Source organism: Choloepus didactylus, chromosome 3 (genome assembly GCF_015220235.1).
Source record: "Choloepus didactylus isolate mChoDid1 chromosome 3, mChoDid1.pri, whole genome shotgun sequence".
Lineage (NCBI taxonomy): Eukaryota > Metazoa > Chordata > Mammalia > Pilosa > Megalonychidae > Choloepus > Choloepus didactylus.
In genome coordinates this window covers 100,861,162-100,882,289 of record NC_051309.1, presented here as the reverse complement: position 1 = coordinate 100,882,289, position 21,128 = coordinate 100,861,162, and the positions used below count along the sequence as shown (strand labels likewise).

The window sequence follows — 21,128 nt, the reverse complement described above, 5'->3', positions numbered from 1 at the left end:
AAAGGAGTCCAGAAAATATTGTTGATACCAGTAGTTGCTTTAGGGGCAGAAATCTGATTTGTGCTATATGCTCTTTGATTGTTCTTAAACTTTTCCAAAATCCAGTTCAGCATGAGAAAGAATTTTCTGGCTCAAATAATATAGAGTTGGTATTAAACTAAATGAGTTCAGGGGCATAATGCATGCATATAGTGCATAGAATAATTGTTTGAACAGTCTCTTTCAGCACTGCAGTTCAACTTTTATTTTTTTCTTTCATGGTAAAGAATTCTGGTGACAAAAAGAAAAGAAAGGAAATGAGCACCTTGTCATGTTTTAAATCAGCGTGGGGAAATTCACAAGTGGATGCGACAGGACTAAGAGTGCTTGATGCTCTCTTCATTAAGGAAGGCCAGTCATAATTAATGACAACAGAGATGTTGTTCTAACCTAAATAGATATTACAAAGAACATTTTTTAGTAATATCTATAAGAACAGAATGTGGAAAGAAACTTGTCTCTCCAGCCCAGTTAACCTGTCACTGGGAATTACTCTCATTTTCCCTGTATTCATTAGGGTTAGTAAACAACAGAGTTAGCCAATATCATTTTTGTTATGTTCAAATTGAATGTGAAATATCAGATAACATTACAAAGCAATAGCTTTAGTTTCTGCATTCCAAAGCTGGAATCCTTTGGGACTTTGTGAATAGATCATTGGTAAAATTCATATATTTGATATCTATAATATTAAAATGGATGTCTTTTTGAGTTAGTCCCCTATGTGAAGTTTTAAAGAGCTGCTCTCTCCCCAACAATCTCCTCTGTTATCTAGTTTAATAGAGAAGAATGTCAGATTGTTATTTTTGTGGAAATGAGAAAATTGAGATTCTTCTTAACAGTGCAATCCATTGGCAGTGGGTAGAACACCTTATTTTCTTCCAAATATTGTCCTGGGATCTCAAAGCCAGTGGGTTGCTCTCATGTTAACTCCTGGGCAGCAGCCATCATGTCAACTTCAGAATTTATATCACTCCTAAAGGTCCTCTTTCTATTCATCGGTAGCATCTGTGGAGCTATTTGATCTTTAAGAAAGCTACCAAAGGAATTTTCCTTTTTTACTCTTTCCAGTAGTTCTGTTTGTTCCCCTCCTCAGAAGTGCTTTATTTTGGTCCCAATTTGGCTATGGCCCATTTACATGGTGCTGAATACTCCTGCAAGGACTGTATTCATTATTTATCACTGTATTCAAAACATTTAGGCCAGGCATGGCACACAGTCTTCCCAAGAAATATTTATTAAATCAGTTAATGTAGTTATTCCTTGATTCCCTTTCACTCTGTCTGGAACACAGTTGATACTTAATAAGTGCTTGTTGTTAAACAAACATATGTGATTGCTTCAAAGTTTTACATGATTCTAAATATTTATTCTTTGAAGAATCAGAGGAAACTGAGTGTAACTCTGAGATTGTCCTTTGCCTATAACAACAAACAAATTGTATACATGTGTGATGTGAACAAGTCACAGGGGTTCTCCATGCCTTAGATGATATCAAAAGTCACCCAATAAACTAAAGATAAGAGATCTTAGAAAATCAAACTCCAGGGTAGTTTTATTTTTTTTTAAGTATGTCGATTGCAGGGAGATGTACATAGACATGGAGGTGAGGGAAGATGCAGGGAGATGTACATAGACATGGAGATGAGGGAAGATATAAAATGACAACAAAACTCTATGTATAAAGTTGATCTCTCATTTGTGCATTTAATAAACCAATTCACAAGCTCTAATGTTCCAGCCAAACAGATGTACTGAGTTTAGCTCTATAATAGACCACACTGCTTTTACACAGTTGGATTCCCTGAGCTGTTTTCCTTTCTTTCTTTTTTTTTTTTTTTTGAATGCTTTGAAGTTACAGATTAAAGAAAAAACAACAAAAAACAAGATTCATAAACAGCTCACATATATTTAACAATTTTCTGCTTTTAGCTGTTCCCAAACTTTTTCAGAAATCTATCTGATGACATGTGAAATGCCTCTTTATCCCTATTCAATCTGCTATAGTAGCTGAATAAAAAGTGTACTTCTTAAAAGACTGTATTTTTATTGGAAATTATCATTAATTCTAACTCCATTGCCTGTGCATGGAAATTATCACTGATTGATTCTCTTTTTCATAGGGGTTTATGAGCCTTTCCTTAACTTATTTTTAATCAGAGCATAAAGATGCTTTCACTGTCCTAGAATGAATTCACCATTTCATTGTTAGCAAGTATAAGAATAGTAGCACTTCAAAACTGAAGCATTTAATCATATGCAATGCAGCATTACCCATCTTTATGAATTTGTTTAAATGTACAATCAACCTACAAGCTGTGTAACTCACTTAAGGGTACAGTTGGGATAGAAAGGTGCTTAACATATTTATAGCTTTTCATATCTGCTGCATGTTTACAGAACTAGAAAAGCATTCTAACCATATGGGTAATTTTATTTATCTTTTTCTCTTGGGTATGCTCCAAAATTTATTGAGATTTGGCCACCTGGAGGCAGAAATCAGAAAGCCACTCCATAAACATGCTAACATCCTCAAAGATAAGGCTTTAAGCAATAGATCTTATTCACGTGTTTCTCATTTTAACTATTTACAAAATACACTCAGAGGGACATTCCAAATAACTTCCTGCTTGGTTTAGTGAGTTTCATAGTATTGGGGAACAATATTGGTGATGTTTTCATTTTAGATTGTTATCTAATAAATACAATATAGAACTAACTCCATGCATGATTTAATTAAATATTTAGCATCCCTTCATTTATTCATTCACCTGATCAATACACAGTTTGTAAAAATCTACTATGTCCAAGACATTGAAATATAGGCATAGAGAATTGAAAGATGATTAAAACCCTGTACTTGTGTTCAAAGAATTTAGAAGTCAAGTGGTGGAGTCAAATGAAGAAAAAAAAAGAAAGGGAAACTGCCTTACAGTATGATAAGTACTATGGTAAACATATCTTAAGGAGCTTAGAAGGTGGTCCTTAATCCCAACAATGATTTCCTGGAAGAAGTGAGGTCAAAGCAACAATTAGAGGATGAACAGGAATTTACCGTATGAAAGCAGGGGTGGGAGTGGAGAATACATCAGTTGGTAATAAAGGCATTTCAGGAACTGGAAAGATCAGAAGCAAAGGTAGAGAGACAACAGACAGTCTGGTCTTGTGTTTCAGGGACCAAAACCAGTTTGGGGTAGCTGGCAATTATGCATGAGCTAGGGAGTGGCATTGGGAAGCCAAGGAAATATTTGAATAATGGGCATTATGTGGTCAGCTCTCCATGATATAGTCAACTTGGTTATGTATGTTATATCCTCCAATGTGCAGGGAACAAAATTTGAAAAAGGAAGACCTATTATGAGGCTCCTATAATTTAGGTGAGAAATCAGGTAGGCCTCATCTAGGTAATAGTAAAAAGAGAGTTCCACTTCTAGAAATACTTAGGAGGTAATACTGACATGACTTGAGTATTATTGGATATAGGGGATGAGGGAAAGGAAGAAATCAAAAATATTTTCAGGATTTCTAACCTGTGTGACTGAGTGGTTAATGTGTCAGCTGGGGTAGAGAACATAAGAACTAAGAAAGTTTAAAGTGTAAAATGAATTCAATTTTTGGCATGTTGGAATTTGTGGTGCCTCTGGTATATCTAGAGTGTGGTCCAGTGAGCAGTTGAATATCCAAATCTGAAGTTCAAGGATGGTTGATGTAGATTTGGAAGTCATCATATTGGTGGTTGTTGAAACCATGCACAAAAAAAGTGAATGGAATGGGAAGAAGATGAAACTAAGGTTAATTTCATATATCTATACCACCTTCTAGTTCTAGTCAATGTTCACATCTATTACTCCTCATTTATTGAAAACTTTGCACATGGCTCATTTTTTTTCCCTCACCAGTACAAGCCTCCCAATATTACAAATGGCTCATCTACACTCTGGCGCCTCAGTTCTTTGATCCACTTTAAAGTCCTTCTCCTCATCCATGTACCTGTAACTTGTCCTCTACCATTCTATTTCCAAAATTTTAAAGTTCAGGTGTTGCTTTTTATGAACAGAACCTTCATACTCTCTCACTCTAAAATTTCTACTCGTAGAGTTCTTTAGCCTCTTCAAGACCTTTATTCTCTCCTACCACTACTCTTTTCCTCCCCACCTCTACTGTCTATTAAATTCTCATTATTGGTCCTTCTGTTTTTCAGTGTTCCATATAACTCAGGATCTACCATTTCAATCATCTGAAATCACTTGCCTTGTTATCCTTTTGTTGCATGTATTAATCATTCACAACTGAGTCTAATTTGTTTTTTTTTTAAATTTAATAAATCCATATATGACATTTATATACTATATCCAAGAACTTCAGTTTTAGCCAGGGAATTCTTATAATATACCCATGTGGTAGGCACATCTAGGATGTTCCCTGCAAGAGCAACTCAAACTATCACAAAATTCCTTTGTTTCATTGACCCTGCCCTCTCTTCTTGGGAAGCTCTCTATGGAGAAAGCAACTACCATGCTGTGAGAAATGCCAAACTATCCCATGTTGAGAGAGCACTTGGAGTGGCCCAAATGGAGAAAAATTGAGGCCCCAAGCCTACATCCAGCATTAAACACCAGACATGTGAGTAAAGTGGACAAGCCTTCAGATTATTCCAGATTCTAATCTTTGAGTTTTCTAGCTGATGAAACCAGACATCATGGAAAAAAGACAAGCTATACTCACTGTGCCTTGTCTGAACTCCTGACTTACAACATTGAGCATAATAGATGTTTGGTTTTTGCCACTAGATTTGGAGTCATTTGTTGTGCAACCATAGCCACTGGAACACTATCAATGACAAGTTAATTTCTAAATTCAGTGAATGATTGAAATTGAAATTTAATTTCAAACCTAAATTTTACTTGATCCTTTGAAATGTTGAACCCTTCATCTTTAAATATTGTCTTTATATAGTACTGCCTTTATACAACAATGTATGCTCTGATTGTACTTGTGACTCTCTTGTCACTCCTCAGTCACCATTGAGAGATCTTCCACCCATTACTTTCCTTAGGGCTTTATCCTAGGCCCTCTCTGAGCCAGTAGTCTCAATCAGGAATATACAATTGAGAATAACCATACTGAACCATCTTACTCATGCTCCTGGCTTCCTTCAATGCTCTCCAACATGGGAATGTATCCTAAATACATATTTAGTCCAGATGTTTCTTCTGTGTTTCTAACAAACATTACACCACTAATAAGTTTTATAGGTCTTCCCTTGGATGTTTCACAGATACCTCAAAGTCAACATGCACAAAAATTAACTGACCTTCTCCGTCTACCTGTTCTTTCTGTTTTATTTATTTTAGTAAATGACATCAACACTCAATCTACATACTGTAATTGCTGAATTCAGAAACCTAAAATAGACTTTCCCCTGCTTTTCCTCTCTCAGTACCAACCTCCACACCACTATACAATTAATCAAGTTCTAATGATTCAATTTCATCAATACCCTTCTCTTAATTCCCAGTGCTACCTTACTTAGTTTAAGCCACATCAACTCTTTACCTAGTTATTTTTATGGTCTTTTAATTTGTATCACTTTCCACACTGCCCTTTTTCAATCTTCTTTGCCACACATTATAATCAGAATATTTCTATAGCACAAATCTGAACATGCTTTTTCCTGTTTAATACCTTTAAATAGCTGATCATTTCCCTGAATATCAAGTTCAAATTCCTCATAATAACAAATATATCTTCAGCCTCATCTTTATGAGCTCCCTTCCTCATAGTGTATGCTCATGCCTTTCCTTACTTCTTGGTCTGAAATTCTATCCTGCCCATTTAGGTCTCCTTTCCTCCATTCCCTTTCTTCAACAAGCTCTTTAAATGCTCCACTCTGCCTCTGTTTTTATACTACTACTTCATGAGGCCCTCTTTGCTACACTAAGATATATTGAGCTTCCTTACCTCTATATAGAGGTAGAGATAGGGAATATATATATGTATGTGTGTGTGTGTGTGTGTGTGTGTGTGTGTGTGTGTGTCTGTGTATCCCTCTACCTATATAAAAGTTTGTGCTTTTCTGTATGACAGCATTTCCAAACATTACTGTAATTGTTTGTTTGCACGCTTTTGTCCTCCTAGACCACTAGACTTGTAGCACAATGAGGGCAAAGATTTTCTGGCTTACCAGTCTGTACTCAGTGCCTTGAAGAGTTCTACTTAAGTAAAGAGCATGGATTAAATATTTACTGAATTAATGATAAATGAATTGACTGATATAGTGACAGTTAATTTTTGTCATTTGCCTTGATTCAGAAAGATGGAGGGAGAAGCATGCTTACAGAAGGGATAGATTAAAAGTTAGGAAGTGGAGATGAAGAAGTTAGACAAACTTTTAATAAGTTAAATGAGAAGATAAAGAATGAAATTTAATGGAAGTTCCAATGGTAAGTACAAATAAAAAGTAAGACCCTATCGAACAGTATAAATATTAAGGCGAAAGTGCCACATGCCTCCACTTTGGCACATATTTTTTCTGTTCAATACATATGCCAAATTTGCAAGATACCATCAATCCCCTGAGGATTTTATTATTTCATTTTCTATGATGTTAATAGTCTCAAATAAGGAATTCAATAATTATTAATCTATTCTGAAACAATCAATAAATCTAGAAAGCCCAAAAATTATTCAAACAATTTAGAGTGGGGCAGATTGGATATTGAATAATAAAGCAGAGACATTCTTTAGCATATAATGAAATAGTAAGTTGAATCATTCGAAAAGATTATATATTGAAGTGAAAGATAAAAAAATATGATTTTTTAAATCAGATCTTCAATTAACCAAGGAATATTTTCAATACATGAAATAATGTGCCTGAACAAAGAAAAATTTCTGCTTTCTCTTACAATCTGCTCTCATAGTAGGTAGTCTTATCCTGTAAGACTATTTCTCAGAATGTCAGAACTTGGGGAGAAAAATCTGATCTTGGGCTTTTTTGTGAACCTTACCTCTAGCATTCATTTTTGCCTTTGTTGACAAAACTGAACTTACATCAAAAGATAATGAACCATTATTGCTGCAAACCTGCTGTATCTGAGATCCACTAGCAGGGAGTAGGAAATGTTCTTTTCTGCATATTGTGGTGAGGACTCTTTAGAACACTTATTGATATTAGATACAAAATATTTTTAAATGAATTCATGGCATTTGAAACATCACATACTTTTGTTATACTCAAATGTACTTTTTCTACTTACCTTGCTGTACAAAGGATCCATACACAAACCACATGGAATTGTAGAGAGTAGTAGAAGTCATTGATCCCATCTGTAATCGTGGGGGATTAAGCCAGTTCAAGAGGTAGACCAGTAGACCCACCAGAAGAACTGTGCCAGCAATGCAAGCCCATAGAGAGAGATCAAATGGTGCAAGACAGGCAAACATATCCACAGTCTTTTCAGCCCTCCGAAGTAGAACACCCACTGAGTAGTCCATGTAACGTGTTGTAAAGTCCACCACATTCTCACGATCTGGGGTGATGGTTAAAGCAGAAATCCCTATGTCAGCTCTCTGAGAAATCGAAAGAGAAAGAATACATTAACTGTGTGAAAACAATTTGATTTGTGGCACTTCATCTTGCCTTAAGGAAAAAAAAATAGATCCCTCAGGCAACATCTTAAGTCTTTTATATAAACTGAAAACACTGCAAAGACTTCTAACAGACGAGCTATGTATAAATTTTGTGCTTCTTACTTCAAATCTTGTCCCACGAGAGTCAGACAAATCACCTTGTTCATATTATCAGTGAATGTGAAATCAGTGAAGAATATTTTAGACTTAAATAACACCTGAAGGATATTGTCATTTTATCTTGGGTCATTTTATCAAAGCCATCATTAACGCAGTGACAAAGATAAAGCTTATGCTAAAGAATTATTTCTGAGAAAATGTCCCCAAGATATTCAATCTGTTCTTACCATGTGAGTTATTAGGTGATTTTAAAACCTTAAAATGACATTTCAACCTTGATTTACATTTTTGCATCAAAATTTACATTATCAGACCTTAAACATTAGAATTTGTTAGAGATTTTACAGCTCTAAGTTATAATGTCACCTGCCAGTGGTGTCTACCATGATTTTATTGTATAAATGTCAGGAACATTTTAGTTAACAATTAAAGATTAAAGAGATAGATAATTCTTCTTGAAGTAATAATCTTTTTTCAGTATGCCTTAGAGTCTCAGTTATAGCAGTCACAACTAGAGCATGTGCTCTTTCACTTATTTAAAACACATAAGACAGAACTGCAGTGAAAGTACAGAATAAATGACTTCACATTTGACTTCTGTGATAGGAGAATGGGTGTTTAAATAGCAAAAGGAGGCAACTTGTTTGAAATAATGGTCAGCGACTGTGATTAAAGCCATGGGAAGCACCTTCCAGATAAATACTGTACAGGCACTAGTAAATGTATTTATTTGCTGAACACTTCCAGGTTTTCTTTCTTTCTCTGAAATCTCTCTTTCTCTCTCCATCTCTCTCTCTCTCTGTGTCTCTCATTTCTTCTGAAAGAGGATAGAAATTGGTTTCACTAATTTTGGGGACAAAAAAAGAGAAAAAAAGTGCCTAGTTGAATGCTAAATGAGTTCAAATGAATCTAGTATCTGAATTAATTCTTTAAAAACATTCTAAGTAAAGTTGAGCATCTTGTGTGTTTGTGTGTGTGTATATGTGTGTTTGTATGCATTTATTTATTTATGCCAGGCCCGTACAGATTTGCCAAGCCCAGAGCTAAATATTTAAATAAATATTCTCATTTAATCCTTACAATTAGCTAAAATTACATGTTTTTTTCTCTATTTTTTAGATGGAGAAACCAAAACAAAGAGTTTAAAAGTCAGTCATTCACTGGGGTTGATGTTGTCACAAACATTGGGACTGGCGGTTTGATGTGCCGAGCCCTCGATCATGGGACATACCCTTATGAAGCTCGTTACTGCAAAGGAGAGGCTAAACTTGCATATAATTGTACCTAAGAGTCTCCCCCTGAGTACCTCTTTGTTGTTCAGATGTGGACCTCTCTCTTTCCAACTGAACCACCTCGACAGGTGAACTCGCTGCCCTCCCCCCTACGTGGGACCCGACTCCCAGGGTTGTAAATCTCCCTGGCAATGCAGAATATGACTCCCGGGGATGAATGTGGACCCAGCATCGTGGGACTGAGAGTACCTTCTTGACCAAAAGGGGATGCAAAATGAGATGAAATAGTTTCAGTTGCTGAGAGATTTCAAATGGAGTCGAGAGGTCACTCTGGTGGACAGTCTTATGCACTATATAGATAGCACGTCTTAGGTTTTAATGTATTGGAATAGCTAGAAGTAAATACCTGAAACTATCAAACCCAACCCAGCAGTCTGGACTCCTGAAGACAATTATATAATAATGTAGATTACAAGGGGTGACAGTGTGATTGTGAAGACCTTGTGGATCACACCCCCTTTATCTAGTGTATGGATGAGTAGAAAAATGGGGATAAAAACTAAAGGACAAATGGGGTGGGATGGGGGGATGATTTGGGTGTTCTTTTTTCACTTTTATTTTTTATTCTTGTTCTGGTTCTTTCTGATGTAAGGAAAATGTTCAGAGATAGATTGTGGTGATGAACGCATAACAATGTTATCATACTGTGGACAGTGGATTGTATACCATGGATGATTGTATGGTGTGCAAATGTATTTCAGTAAAGCTGAACTTAATAAAAAAAAAAAAAGTCAGTCATTCAGTTCTTGCAGTCAATAAATTTAGAAGCTAGATATTAAAGTTATCTTTTTCTCACTCCAAAGCTTATGCTCATAACTGTCTTTTCAAATTGCAAGAAACAATTCACTTTCCAAATAACCCACATTGTAGGTAGTCAGGATATCTGATTTTAAGACAAATTTTACCTTAACAGAGAAATTTCTCATTGTACTATTTAAAACTATATTAATAAAGGTACCATGAAGTTAGACTTATTAACTGAGAGGTATTAATCGTTAAAAACAGTATATGAAAAGGAACTTGCAGAGAAATATTTATTATTGCTTTCAAGCTCATACATTTATTCTTTTTATAGCTAGATATTAGGAATTGGGTCTTTCTATATTGCAAGCCTAACTTGGATCCTTAGCTCTCTAATCCCATCTTTCCAACTTTAGTTTATCTATTTGTGAAATGAATTTACCTCTGCTTAGTATCACTCTTGTGAGCTGATTCATTCATCTTGATCTTAATGGTGAATAAATAACTCTCCAAGATTCAATTAGGCTTTCAGAAGGTACATTTACTTTTTTCAGGTCATTAAAGTACTATGGATCGGTAATTTACTAATTGGTGCACTAGTGACCCAAAAGATTTAATGACTCAACCAAAGACCTAAGGAGGAATTTTCTGACAGCACGTTGATTGAATATTCGTAAATTGTTCATAAATATTTTGCTTATAAATAATTAAGGTTTTACATCTAAATGGTTGTAAATTGGAATGTTCATTCTAAGTATCACCAAGTGATTTTGTTTGATGGAATAAAGATAATCCAGAGACCAAGATATTCTTTTTTGAAAAGGGAATTGACTATTTTGTATATGCTAAAATAGTTAATTAAGTATCACAATTATTTTCCTATTTCTATGGAGAACTTTCTAAATTCTGGTCTGCTTTCAACACAGCCTTCCTGTAGAGGGCATATCAGAATCATACAATGGGCTGTTTCATGCTGCATATACTCACACACATACACATAATGCAAACATGCATACACATATGTACTTTCCTGTCTTTGAGATTTGTAGATCCCTTCTTAAGGAGGTGGCTCACTTCATCCTTCAGAATCAGTGATATAATGAGCCATTGCTATTGATCTGTGTATGTAAGAGTCTTTACTTGTATTGGAGCTGCTCTACTAAAGCAGAAAAATTCCAAAGATCACTGATTCAGAGAGATGCCCTAAAACTTCCCAAACATTTGTCAACATAGCCAGCAATGATCAGGGACAACTGATCATTCATATAATTTTAATATTTTTTATCAACTCACTTTTTCCATTCTCTGTAATGACTTTTCAAATCATTGCCTCCATGAAACCTTTATTCTTTCTACTCCTTTCCTAAGTCTCAGAAGATGACCTCCACTACTATTTTATAGAAAACACAGAAGATATCAGATTAAAATTCACCCTTATTTCTGTCTCCAACTTACAGCCTATTCCAAGTTTATTCTATTTAACCCTTGTTTGCAATAGAGGAGCTGTTCTTTCCTATCTAAGGCCAATCCTCCACCAAATAAACTTATAAATCCGTTCCCTTCTTTTCAGGATAAACTCTTGTCCCATATATTTGACATCATCCTATCAACTGTAGGTTTCCTTTAAAAGATTATTTAACTCTTTTCCATTCAATTTAAAACTAAAGCAGAAAGTCTTTTCATTTATTCTCTGTGACCACCCACCCACCATGCCCCCCCCACCCCATCCTAAATATTACCCCTTTTCTCTCCCTTTTTCTCAGTCAATTTTCTCTGGAGAACTGTATGTCTACACATCCCAGTCACAGTAGGAAGACTGTAGTAACTGAATTGTTGAGTACTTTATTATGCAACAGAAAAAGCACTTCTTAATCTTTGCATTGCTGAGGCAAATGGATATAATTTAGTTCTCATATGATTAGACCTCTTGACAATATTCGACAGTGATGGATACTTACTCCATCTTAAATACTCATCCCTTGAATTTCATGACAGGATACAGGTCTCTTTCTCAGTCCTTTTTTAAAGCTCTTGTTGACAATCCTCTAGGCTTGGGCCTTATACTCTCATTTTATAACTCTCCCTAGGCAATTTCATACTTGTCCATAACTTCCATTGAACCCATCTATATTCATGATTCACACATTTATTTTTCTTAATCTAGATCTTAGCTCTAGAGCCTGGACTGATTTGTTTAACCACATACTTGACATTTCCGTTAGGTGTCTCAGAAGCACCTCAAACTTAACATGGCCAAGGCCAAACTCATGATGCTTAACCCTAAACCTGTCCTGTTCCAATGTCTCCTGTCTCAGTGGATGACGTATTTCATTTAATTCATTAAACTTGGTGTCCTCATCACCTCCCCAGCCTTATGCTCCCTCTTCTGTCTCCAAGAACTGTTGACTTTAACTACCGGAAACCCTAACATCCACTCACTTCTCTACTTCTCTGTTATTACCAGGTCCCATCACTGCTTCTCTGGGCCCCAGCAGTAGCACACCCAGGAGTTTAACTGAAATCTACTTTTCCTTCTCTCTAATTTCCCTCCTGCAGGTAAAGTAAAATTTCTGAAAAGCAAACCTGACCCTGTCCCCTGCTACGGTTTAAATATTTTCAATGGGTTTGTATTGCTTTTAGGATAAAGATTAAAATCTTACCATGGTGCACAGACCTTTAGAGGGACTGGCCCCAACCTGCTTCTACATATTTATCCTGGAGCATTTTCTCGTCCAGCACTTCTTCCTGCTGTATTATCCTTGTATATGGCTCCGCTGCCTAACTGACCCCTCCCAAACCTTCCTCAAGTAAACTCTTACTCATATTCATATCAGCTTAACAATTACTTCATCAGAGAAGCTATCCATGACTTCCTTTGACTAGAACAATAACTCCTATTATTTATATTATCAGAAGCTTATATGCCTCACTTTTATAGCAGTTATGATAGTTTTAAGTTTATACATAGTATAATTCTTTTAAAAATGTCTGACTCTTCTACTAGAACAGAAGCCCCATGAATGCAGAGATTTTGATACTTCTTAAAGTCATATTTCTGGTACCTACCATGTTGCCTGATATAGAGTTCATGGTTAATAAATACTTGTTTCACAGATGGATGAATGAAGATGGAACATCCACTAAATGTTCGTTACCTGCTTCTTATAAATCTCTTTTTCTCAGTATTCCCAAGAGAATTAAAAGAAAATTGCAATATGAAAATTGACTAAGTTTTATAGCAGTGATAAGATTTTTATATTGATGAATAATTACTTCAATAATTAAAATAAAGTTCTTGGTTTACCAGTATATTTATATTTACATTATTTACCATTAACTAAGTTAAAGTGTCTATCAGAGTACGTCCAATATATCTCAATATATTATCTATCAAATGCTTAATGTTCAATGATTATTTAAATTTTGATAAGAAATAGCAGTAACACTGGAATATAAATAATTGTTTTCAAAATGATTCTAATTATGGAGTCATAACATTTTCTTTGGAAAGAGATATAAGATTTACATTCTCTTACATCATGAAAAGGAGATAGTTGGACAGTACAATAGGACATGACTAATAAGCCATAGAATCATTGATACTTGTAAACTTAAACAAAGAAAAGTTTAAAAAAAAAGCATTTATTGTAAACTATCTGGAATAAATTATATACCAAAAAAAATGATCAAATTAGAATCTTCATTAGTCCTGTACAATTGACTTTGAAGCAAAATGTTGGATTTTATATTTGTTGCTCTTTAATTTCATTTTTTGGTTCTTTTATATCCTTCTTATCTGTTTGGAATATTTTGAATCTTTAGCTGTCTCTCATCATGTCAACTTTTCCTTCCAGCTTTGAGCCATTTTGAAGTTTGGAAAACAGGTCTTCAAGTTTTTATCCACATTGAGGATAACATATTGATGAAAAGTGCATACACAAGTTCAAAGTTCTGCAAAATGCCTCTAAAGTTCTACCCACTTTGATGATCACTCATTAGTTACTGCTCTTTGGATGTGGTTTTTCAACCACCTATGAGTATTCTTTACTATACTGTCATCCCATCAGGTGTCTCCATATAGTTTGTAAATGCTTCGCAAAAGGAATTACTGAATTTAAAATGCATAGGTAATCAGATCTTCATCTTCTAGTGAATAGCTAATGTTATCACAAAAGAAAATGAACTGTTTTTTTTAATACCATCTACAACACATCTGATTAACAATCCTTTCTGCAATTTTACCTGAGATTGTAATAAAACCCACTTCTCTGTCAGAATGAACAAGCTTTTTTTCTGGTTTTGAATCTGCCAATATCCCACTGTATAATGCCTCTCTCATTATTCATGTTTTGCACTTATTATCTACAGTAACTAATATATCTATTCAGGAAACGCATTCATTTCCCTAGGATATCATTCATCTGGACCTGGAAATTGGAGCTTATTAAAAATGCCTATCATGAGTTTCAATTCATTCCCACCTTGAAGATTTTTTTGCATAAAATGGAAGCAAAACAGTTATTGGAAGAGTTTTAGCATGCATTTAACAAGCATCAAGTCTACCTTGACTTACTCGACTTCTTAAAATATATCTCTCCTCTTGCTCTTCACACAAATAAATTGTTTACAGATTTTTTTTTTTTATTCCTTGACAGTTTTGCTAAATATTATTTGATAGCCTTTGGTCTTCAAAATGTTAAAAGATAAAGATTCCAAGTTTGCTTGGGGGGAAATAGGCGTTCAAAAAATGTTAAAAGAAGAAAGAAAAGAAAGGTAGGAGGAAAGAACGGAGGAATAGAGGGAGGGAGGCTGGATGAATGTATTCAAGTCTTACATCTGTCAATTAAAGCTGTATAACTTGGGATAAGTAGCCTAATTCTTGTCATTGTAGATAACTCATTTGTGTGATGAATAAACATCTTTCTAACTGAAATTCTAATGCTAAGAATATTTCATTGAGGCTTTATGTGCTCATTCTATGCTTGGTAGTATAAAAATACAAATGTCTTTGTTCTAAATTCAGAAAGACTTGATATTCTGACAAAACTTTCTAACTAAATATAGTATGTAATCAGTTACTAGTTATGGGAGAAACTAAAACATAAACACTAGGAAAAAGAAAAGTGACCAAACTGTCAAATAAATGACAAAATATTAATTTTCTTAAAGTTCAAATTTCTTTGAAAGAAACATGGTCATTATATACATATAATATATTGATATATATATTATATTGATATATATATAATGATATATAATGATATATATATATTGATATATATAGCAATATATCATTGCTAGATATTAATTTTTCAGTTTCAATTAGAAACACATAGCACACTATCCATTAATTTAAAAATATACCACTGAAAATGAATAAATTTCTATGTACAGCCAATGAAAACTGTTGTGAAAGTAGCTTTTATTCTGATTATTAAAAGCACACAATAATTCTAGAAAATTATGAAATAAAAAAATTATAAAGAGAAAATTAATATCCCAACAATCCTACCTCTGGTGTAACTTTCTTAACATTTTTATAATATTTTTACACTTCTATGCAAGATACTTGAAAGCTCATTGAAGAATGTTATTAATTTGGTTACAGTTTAGTACATGATAAGGCAATTAGAATTCAAATTAAGACAAATATTAACGATACATATAATCTATTTTTTTACTACTACAACTATCTAATAATAGTGCTTACTATATGTCAAGCACTTTTCAATTATCAACATATTTAATCTTCACAACTACCTTGTGGTTGTGGTAAATATTATTATTAACTGCATTTTACATATATGAAAGTGAGGTACAGAGAGATTAAGTAACTTGACTTTTGTCATATAGCTAAGAAGTGGTAGATCTAGGATTCCAAATGAGGCAGGTTGCCTGTAGGGTCTTTTGAGCTTAGCTAACTTCTCTACTATAAAAAAAGCATCTGTTTATTTTTATGACATAATATTTATGGTTATTAAAGAAACTTAAAAAACTTAAAGAATCACTTACACATAAAGAACAATCACTTTTACTTTGCATTTGTACGTTTTACCTTCTTTATCCTATGTAAATTATTTAGCTAATCATTTATTGTTAGATTTTTAGGCTATTCACTGTATTTTTTTTTTTTTAATATTTGAAATAGTACAATGATGGATAATCCTTTGCATTAGAGTTTTATAATGGCTTTGGAAATATTTTCAGAATTTACTCATCTAAATTCCCAGTCATGGAAAAACATTATGGTCATTTTTAAGCCTCTATAAGACTAATAAACCTTGCCAAACTTCCCTCCATAAAATTTATGCTGTTATACCTTTTCAGCAGAATATTAGTGTGCCAATTCACTGCATCTAGACCAGTCGTGGGTATAATCATTTACCAAAAAAAATTTCACAAGCTTATAGACAAATGTGATATTACATTGGTACTTTAATCAATATATTTTTGCTATCTAATGAGGTTGAATAGGTCTTTCAAATTTACCAAACCTTTGGAAGTAAATTATCACATAGTTATATACATGTTTGTTACTGACCCTTTTATCCTCACAAATATTGCAATTTTAAGAAGTTTTTTTGTTATTTTAAATTTACTTTTGGAGTGTGTGCATGTGTGTCTGTGTGTGTATGTAAAACAGTACTGAAATTTAGAGGTTTACATTATCATATGTATCAATATTTTCCTTGTCCTTTATGGTTACTTATTTTGTTTCTCTGCTGAGAGTATTTATCTGTCTTTTAATTCTTTAGAGGTTTTCAATTTTTACATGAAATTCTTTAGCCCATCTGGTCTATATTTTTTTGAGTGGAATGAGAGACAACTACTTTTTTTCCCTGAAGATAAGTAGCCCACTACCTCAGTATTTTTCTAGAAGAATCCATTCTTTCTCTCCTGATTCCAAATAACTTCTTCAGTATATGCCTAATTCACACACACACACACACACACACACACACACACACACACACACACACAATGTATTTAGTCATATTCTGGGGTTTCTATTCTGTTCTATTGATCTAATTCCATAAAAATTAATTATTTTAGCTTTATAATATTTTAATATCTAAAATTCAAGACTTTCTTGCTTTTCCTTTTGTTGATCTTCAGAATTTTCTGAGCTACAACCATTTAAACATATCTTTAGATATATTTTAAATCAATTCTCATAAGTTCATGAAAAATCCCTTTGGGATTTTGAGTGAACTCAAAGATAACTTATAGTTTACTTTATTAAAAAATAACATTTTCATAAAATCTTTGGATTTGGGAACTTTATATCTTTCCATTTATTCAAGTCTAATTTCCCCCTCTTTAGAGCAACTGCATAGGGCAGTTCATGATTTTGCATATTTTTAAACTCTCCAAAATATTGAACGTTTTTATTAAAAATAATAAGCAAACTCATAGAGTTAATATCTAGAATGTAAGTTACCAGATGATAGAATGAGGATTGAGAATGGAAAACTGCTGCTTAATTTGTGGAGAATTCTTTAATAAGGTGGATTGTAAATGTTCGGAAATTGATAGGGTGAAGGTGCTGTGTAAATAACAGCACTGAATTGGGAATGTGAGTGTGGCTTAAAGGGGATGTTTAGGGTCCTGTATGCACTGGAAGGAAAGCTAGAGGATAAAAACATGGACTGTATAATACAGTGAACCCTGTTGTGGATGATGACTGTGGTTAATAGTACAAATGTGAGAATGTTCTTTCATTAACTATAACAAATATATGTCACTATTATAAGGAGTTACTAATACGGGGAAAATGCAAATATGGACTACAGTTAACAGTAATATTTTAATATTCTTTCATCAAATGTACCATACCAATGCTAAGGGTCCATAATGGGGGTGGCATAAAGCATATGAGGTTTTTCTTTTTGGATAATGAAAATTGACAGTGTTGATGAAAGCATATCATAATTTAATCTATAGTCCATAGTGCAACTTTGTCATTGGTCCCAATAATGTCCTGTCCTAAAGATCTCTCCGGGATTATGGATTGTGTTTAGTAATTGTCTCTCTTTAGTGTCCTTTAATCTGGAACAGCAATGAAGCTGTTTGTTTTATAAAGGGCTGACAGAATTCCCAATTCAATTTTGTTAAATCATATTTTTCAAAGAAATCATCCATATTGTTCAGGTTTTCAAATTTATTTACATAAAGGTATGCAAAGTAGTCTCTTAAAATGTTTATTTCCACTGTATCAATAATTATTACCCCCCTTTCATTTCTTACCTTATACATTTGTGTTATCTCCTTTTTACTTGATTGAATTAGCTAACAGTTGGTCTCTTTTGTTGATATTTTCTAAGAACCAGGATTTAATTTATTAATTTGATCTATTTTTTTCCTGTTATCTATCTTTTTATTTTCTTCTCTTATCTTTATTATTTACTTCCTTGTGTCTTTTTTGGTTAAAATTTGTACTTTTATCTAGCTTTTGATGATGGGAATTAAATATATTTATTTTAATTCTTTTATTTTTATTGATATAACTTTTTAAGATTATGAATTATTCCTTTAATATTCCTCATACATTCTGACATGTGGTGTTTTCACACTGTTACTCTTCAACAATTCCATAATGTATGTTTGCATTTTTCCTCTTTCCCAAGAAATGTTTAATAGAAGGCTTTCTTAATTTCAGGTGCAAAAAGGTTATTATTATTTTTTTCAATTTCAGGTTTTATATTTTGATCAGAGAATATTATTTGTAATATAATCCTCTTGTGGAACTTAATGGTGTCTTCTTTGAAATCTAATATATGATCAGTTTTTGTCAGTGGTCCATGTGTACTGGAGAAAAAGGCATAGTAACAGTGTGTAGTATTTTATAAAAGTCCAAAAGATATCTATTACTGAATACATGATCTATGCTATAATTATTGGGTGAACTTTGTTGTAGTTATTGGGTTTTTCTATGTGATGTATCCTCTTTGCTCTTTTTTTTTCTTTTGGTGTTTAGAAAGATTTGCGCTTTTATTATAGTGATTATCTTTATAGTTGTATCTTTTATACTGCCTTCACTCTTCTTTTCTCCACTTAACATTTATTCTCTATTTTTCCAGTTTTAAATGGAATCTATCACTTATTCCCTACATTACAGTCAATAATGGTATTCTACTTTCTCCTTATTTCCCCTTTCTCCTCCCATTGTGTAGTGTTGGTGTTATTCTTTAATTTTTATGACATATGATGATTTCATAATATTCTTTAACCAATGTCTTCAACCTTAGTATCAATTCTGCATTAAATACACTAAATGCTCACTATTGATGATTTTGCCAAATTTCCCCAATTATTTCTTGGATGAATGAAGCTAGTAGTTCCAGTAGTTTTGTCAACATTTGCATGTTTAAAACTGTTTTTTCTATACCTATGATGGAGAACTTGGCTAGGTATACAGTCTTTGACTCACACTTTTGTTTTCTGAGTTTCTTGAAAGTGCTTCTCCACTATTGGCTTAATTTGTGGGTTGCTCTTAAGAAGTCTGATAGTGGTATAATTTTCTTACTACTAAGAGTGATTTGATATTTTTGCTTAGAAACTTGATGATATTTTGTTTATCTTTTAACTTTAATAAATTTCCTAAGCTATATCTCTGAGTTTAATTTTCATTAGCTGTATCTCAGGGTTTATTGTCCTGCATCAGTTTGTCTAGAGGTCCATGCTAAGTTAATTTCTTGTACACATTTACATTTCATTTTCAGAAAGTTTCCTTAGATTATACTGCTAAATATTAATTGTTCCACTCTGTTGTTTTCTTTTTTAGGGGACATCAAATTTAAATATATGAAACCTCCTATTTAAAACCTTTTCATTCTGATCCTTTACTACTTTCATCTCACTTTTATTCTCTTTTATCTTGTCTCTCTTCAACATCCATTTATTCTATTCTCCTTTGTAGTTTCTGTGATGAATTTTGTCATTTATTTTGCTTTTCAATTTATATCCTGACGTTGCATTGTTGTCATTTTAGGCCATTTCAAGACTTAATTTTTGAATTTCCAATTCTGTTTTATATTTTTTATAATTCCAAATGCTTATGTGAGACATTTAATTCATTTTGGAATGTAGAATTACAGTTTTATTTTGCTCTGTGGTTGTTTGTGTGAAGAGAACTTTAATAAACTACAATATTTTGACTTACTTTCTGTTTTCTTCTTACAGTAGTTTTGAATAAAGTTGGTTCAATTTCTTTTCTATTCCTAGATATTTTGTTACAGGGTTACTAGTGCAACAGCTCTTCTGTCAGTATCCTAAGAGGTGGTTTTTTAACGGAGGATATTTATGTGTAGGGTTGGGGAGGGTTGACATATACTATTTCTGTTTAGTTTCCGTAGGATTCTTAGTATTCTTTTGTTTCACTCTTTAGCTTCACTACTACCTATCCAAGAAGTCCGTATCTTCTTTATTTATCTCCTCCTCCAGAAACAATGCTTCCCTGAGGGTACTGCCTTGGCACACTGACTTCTAAGTCCCTTCCCTGTAACCAGTGTTGTGAACTACCAAGTCCTGGATTTGTGTTCAGTGTATTAACACTTGGTATTAAATTTTCTCTTTCTGAGGGTTATTTTGTCTCTGCTTCTTTCATGTCTCTGCTTCACTCTTTCTCTTGAAATCACCTAAGTTTCCCCTTTCCATTTTCTTCCCCTATAGCCTTACAACCTCACCCGGGACTCCGGTAGTGTCTCTTTTGGGATTGGATATTTATTTTATACTTCCAGAAAAGTTTTAGTGATCTGTCTCTTTGGTACTTTCTGTGGTTATATGTGATTTTGTGTGTATTCCTAGTTGTCTTGTAGTTTAGGAAAGAATACATGGACTAGTCAATGCTGTGGCCACCATTACTGTCTCCCAACTTGATCTTCCTAAATGACTTTAATTTTTGGTCACCTCTTGTGATAATTATAGGATTTTTCTTCCTTACTAACCTAAAATATATTATCATTCAATTAAATAATCATTCTATTTTTGAAATAATCTCTATTTGCTAATACTTTATTATATTTTAATATGTGGGTAGATCAAACTTGACAGGATATAATTTACAAATTTTGAATTTTTATATTTGTAAGTGATGTGATATTATCAAGTGGTATTATCAGGCTTTGTTTTGGGGATTATTCTTGCAGTATAAAATTAATTGAATAACTTTCATGAAATGTTTTAAGCCGTTTGGTCTGTATTTTACTGAAAGGAATAAAGAAAAGGGATAGAGTATAACCTTTAAAAATTTGTTTCTACATGATGCACATTTTTGGCATATTTGAAGTTCATTTTTTAAAATTT

At 33.3% G+C, this 21,128-nt stretch overlaps 1 protein-coding gene across 3 annotated transcripts in view; it reads right to left on the bottom strand.

Annotated features, from left to right (window-relative positions):
* The window catches only part of GRID2 (glutamate ionotropic receptor delta type subunit 2), a 1,659,435-nt gene that overhangs the window by 391,189 nt on the left and 1,247,118 nt on the right, over window positions 1-21,128 (bottom strand). For all 3 annotated transcript variants that reach the window (XM_037830265.1, XM_037830266.1, XM_037830264.1), the window contains exon 11: window positions 7,299-7,611. In XM_037830265.1, the coding sequence (XP_037686193.1) occupies window positions 7,299-7,611 (313 nt within the window). The remainder of the gene's footprint in view (window positions 1-7,298; window positions 7,612-21,128) is intronic.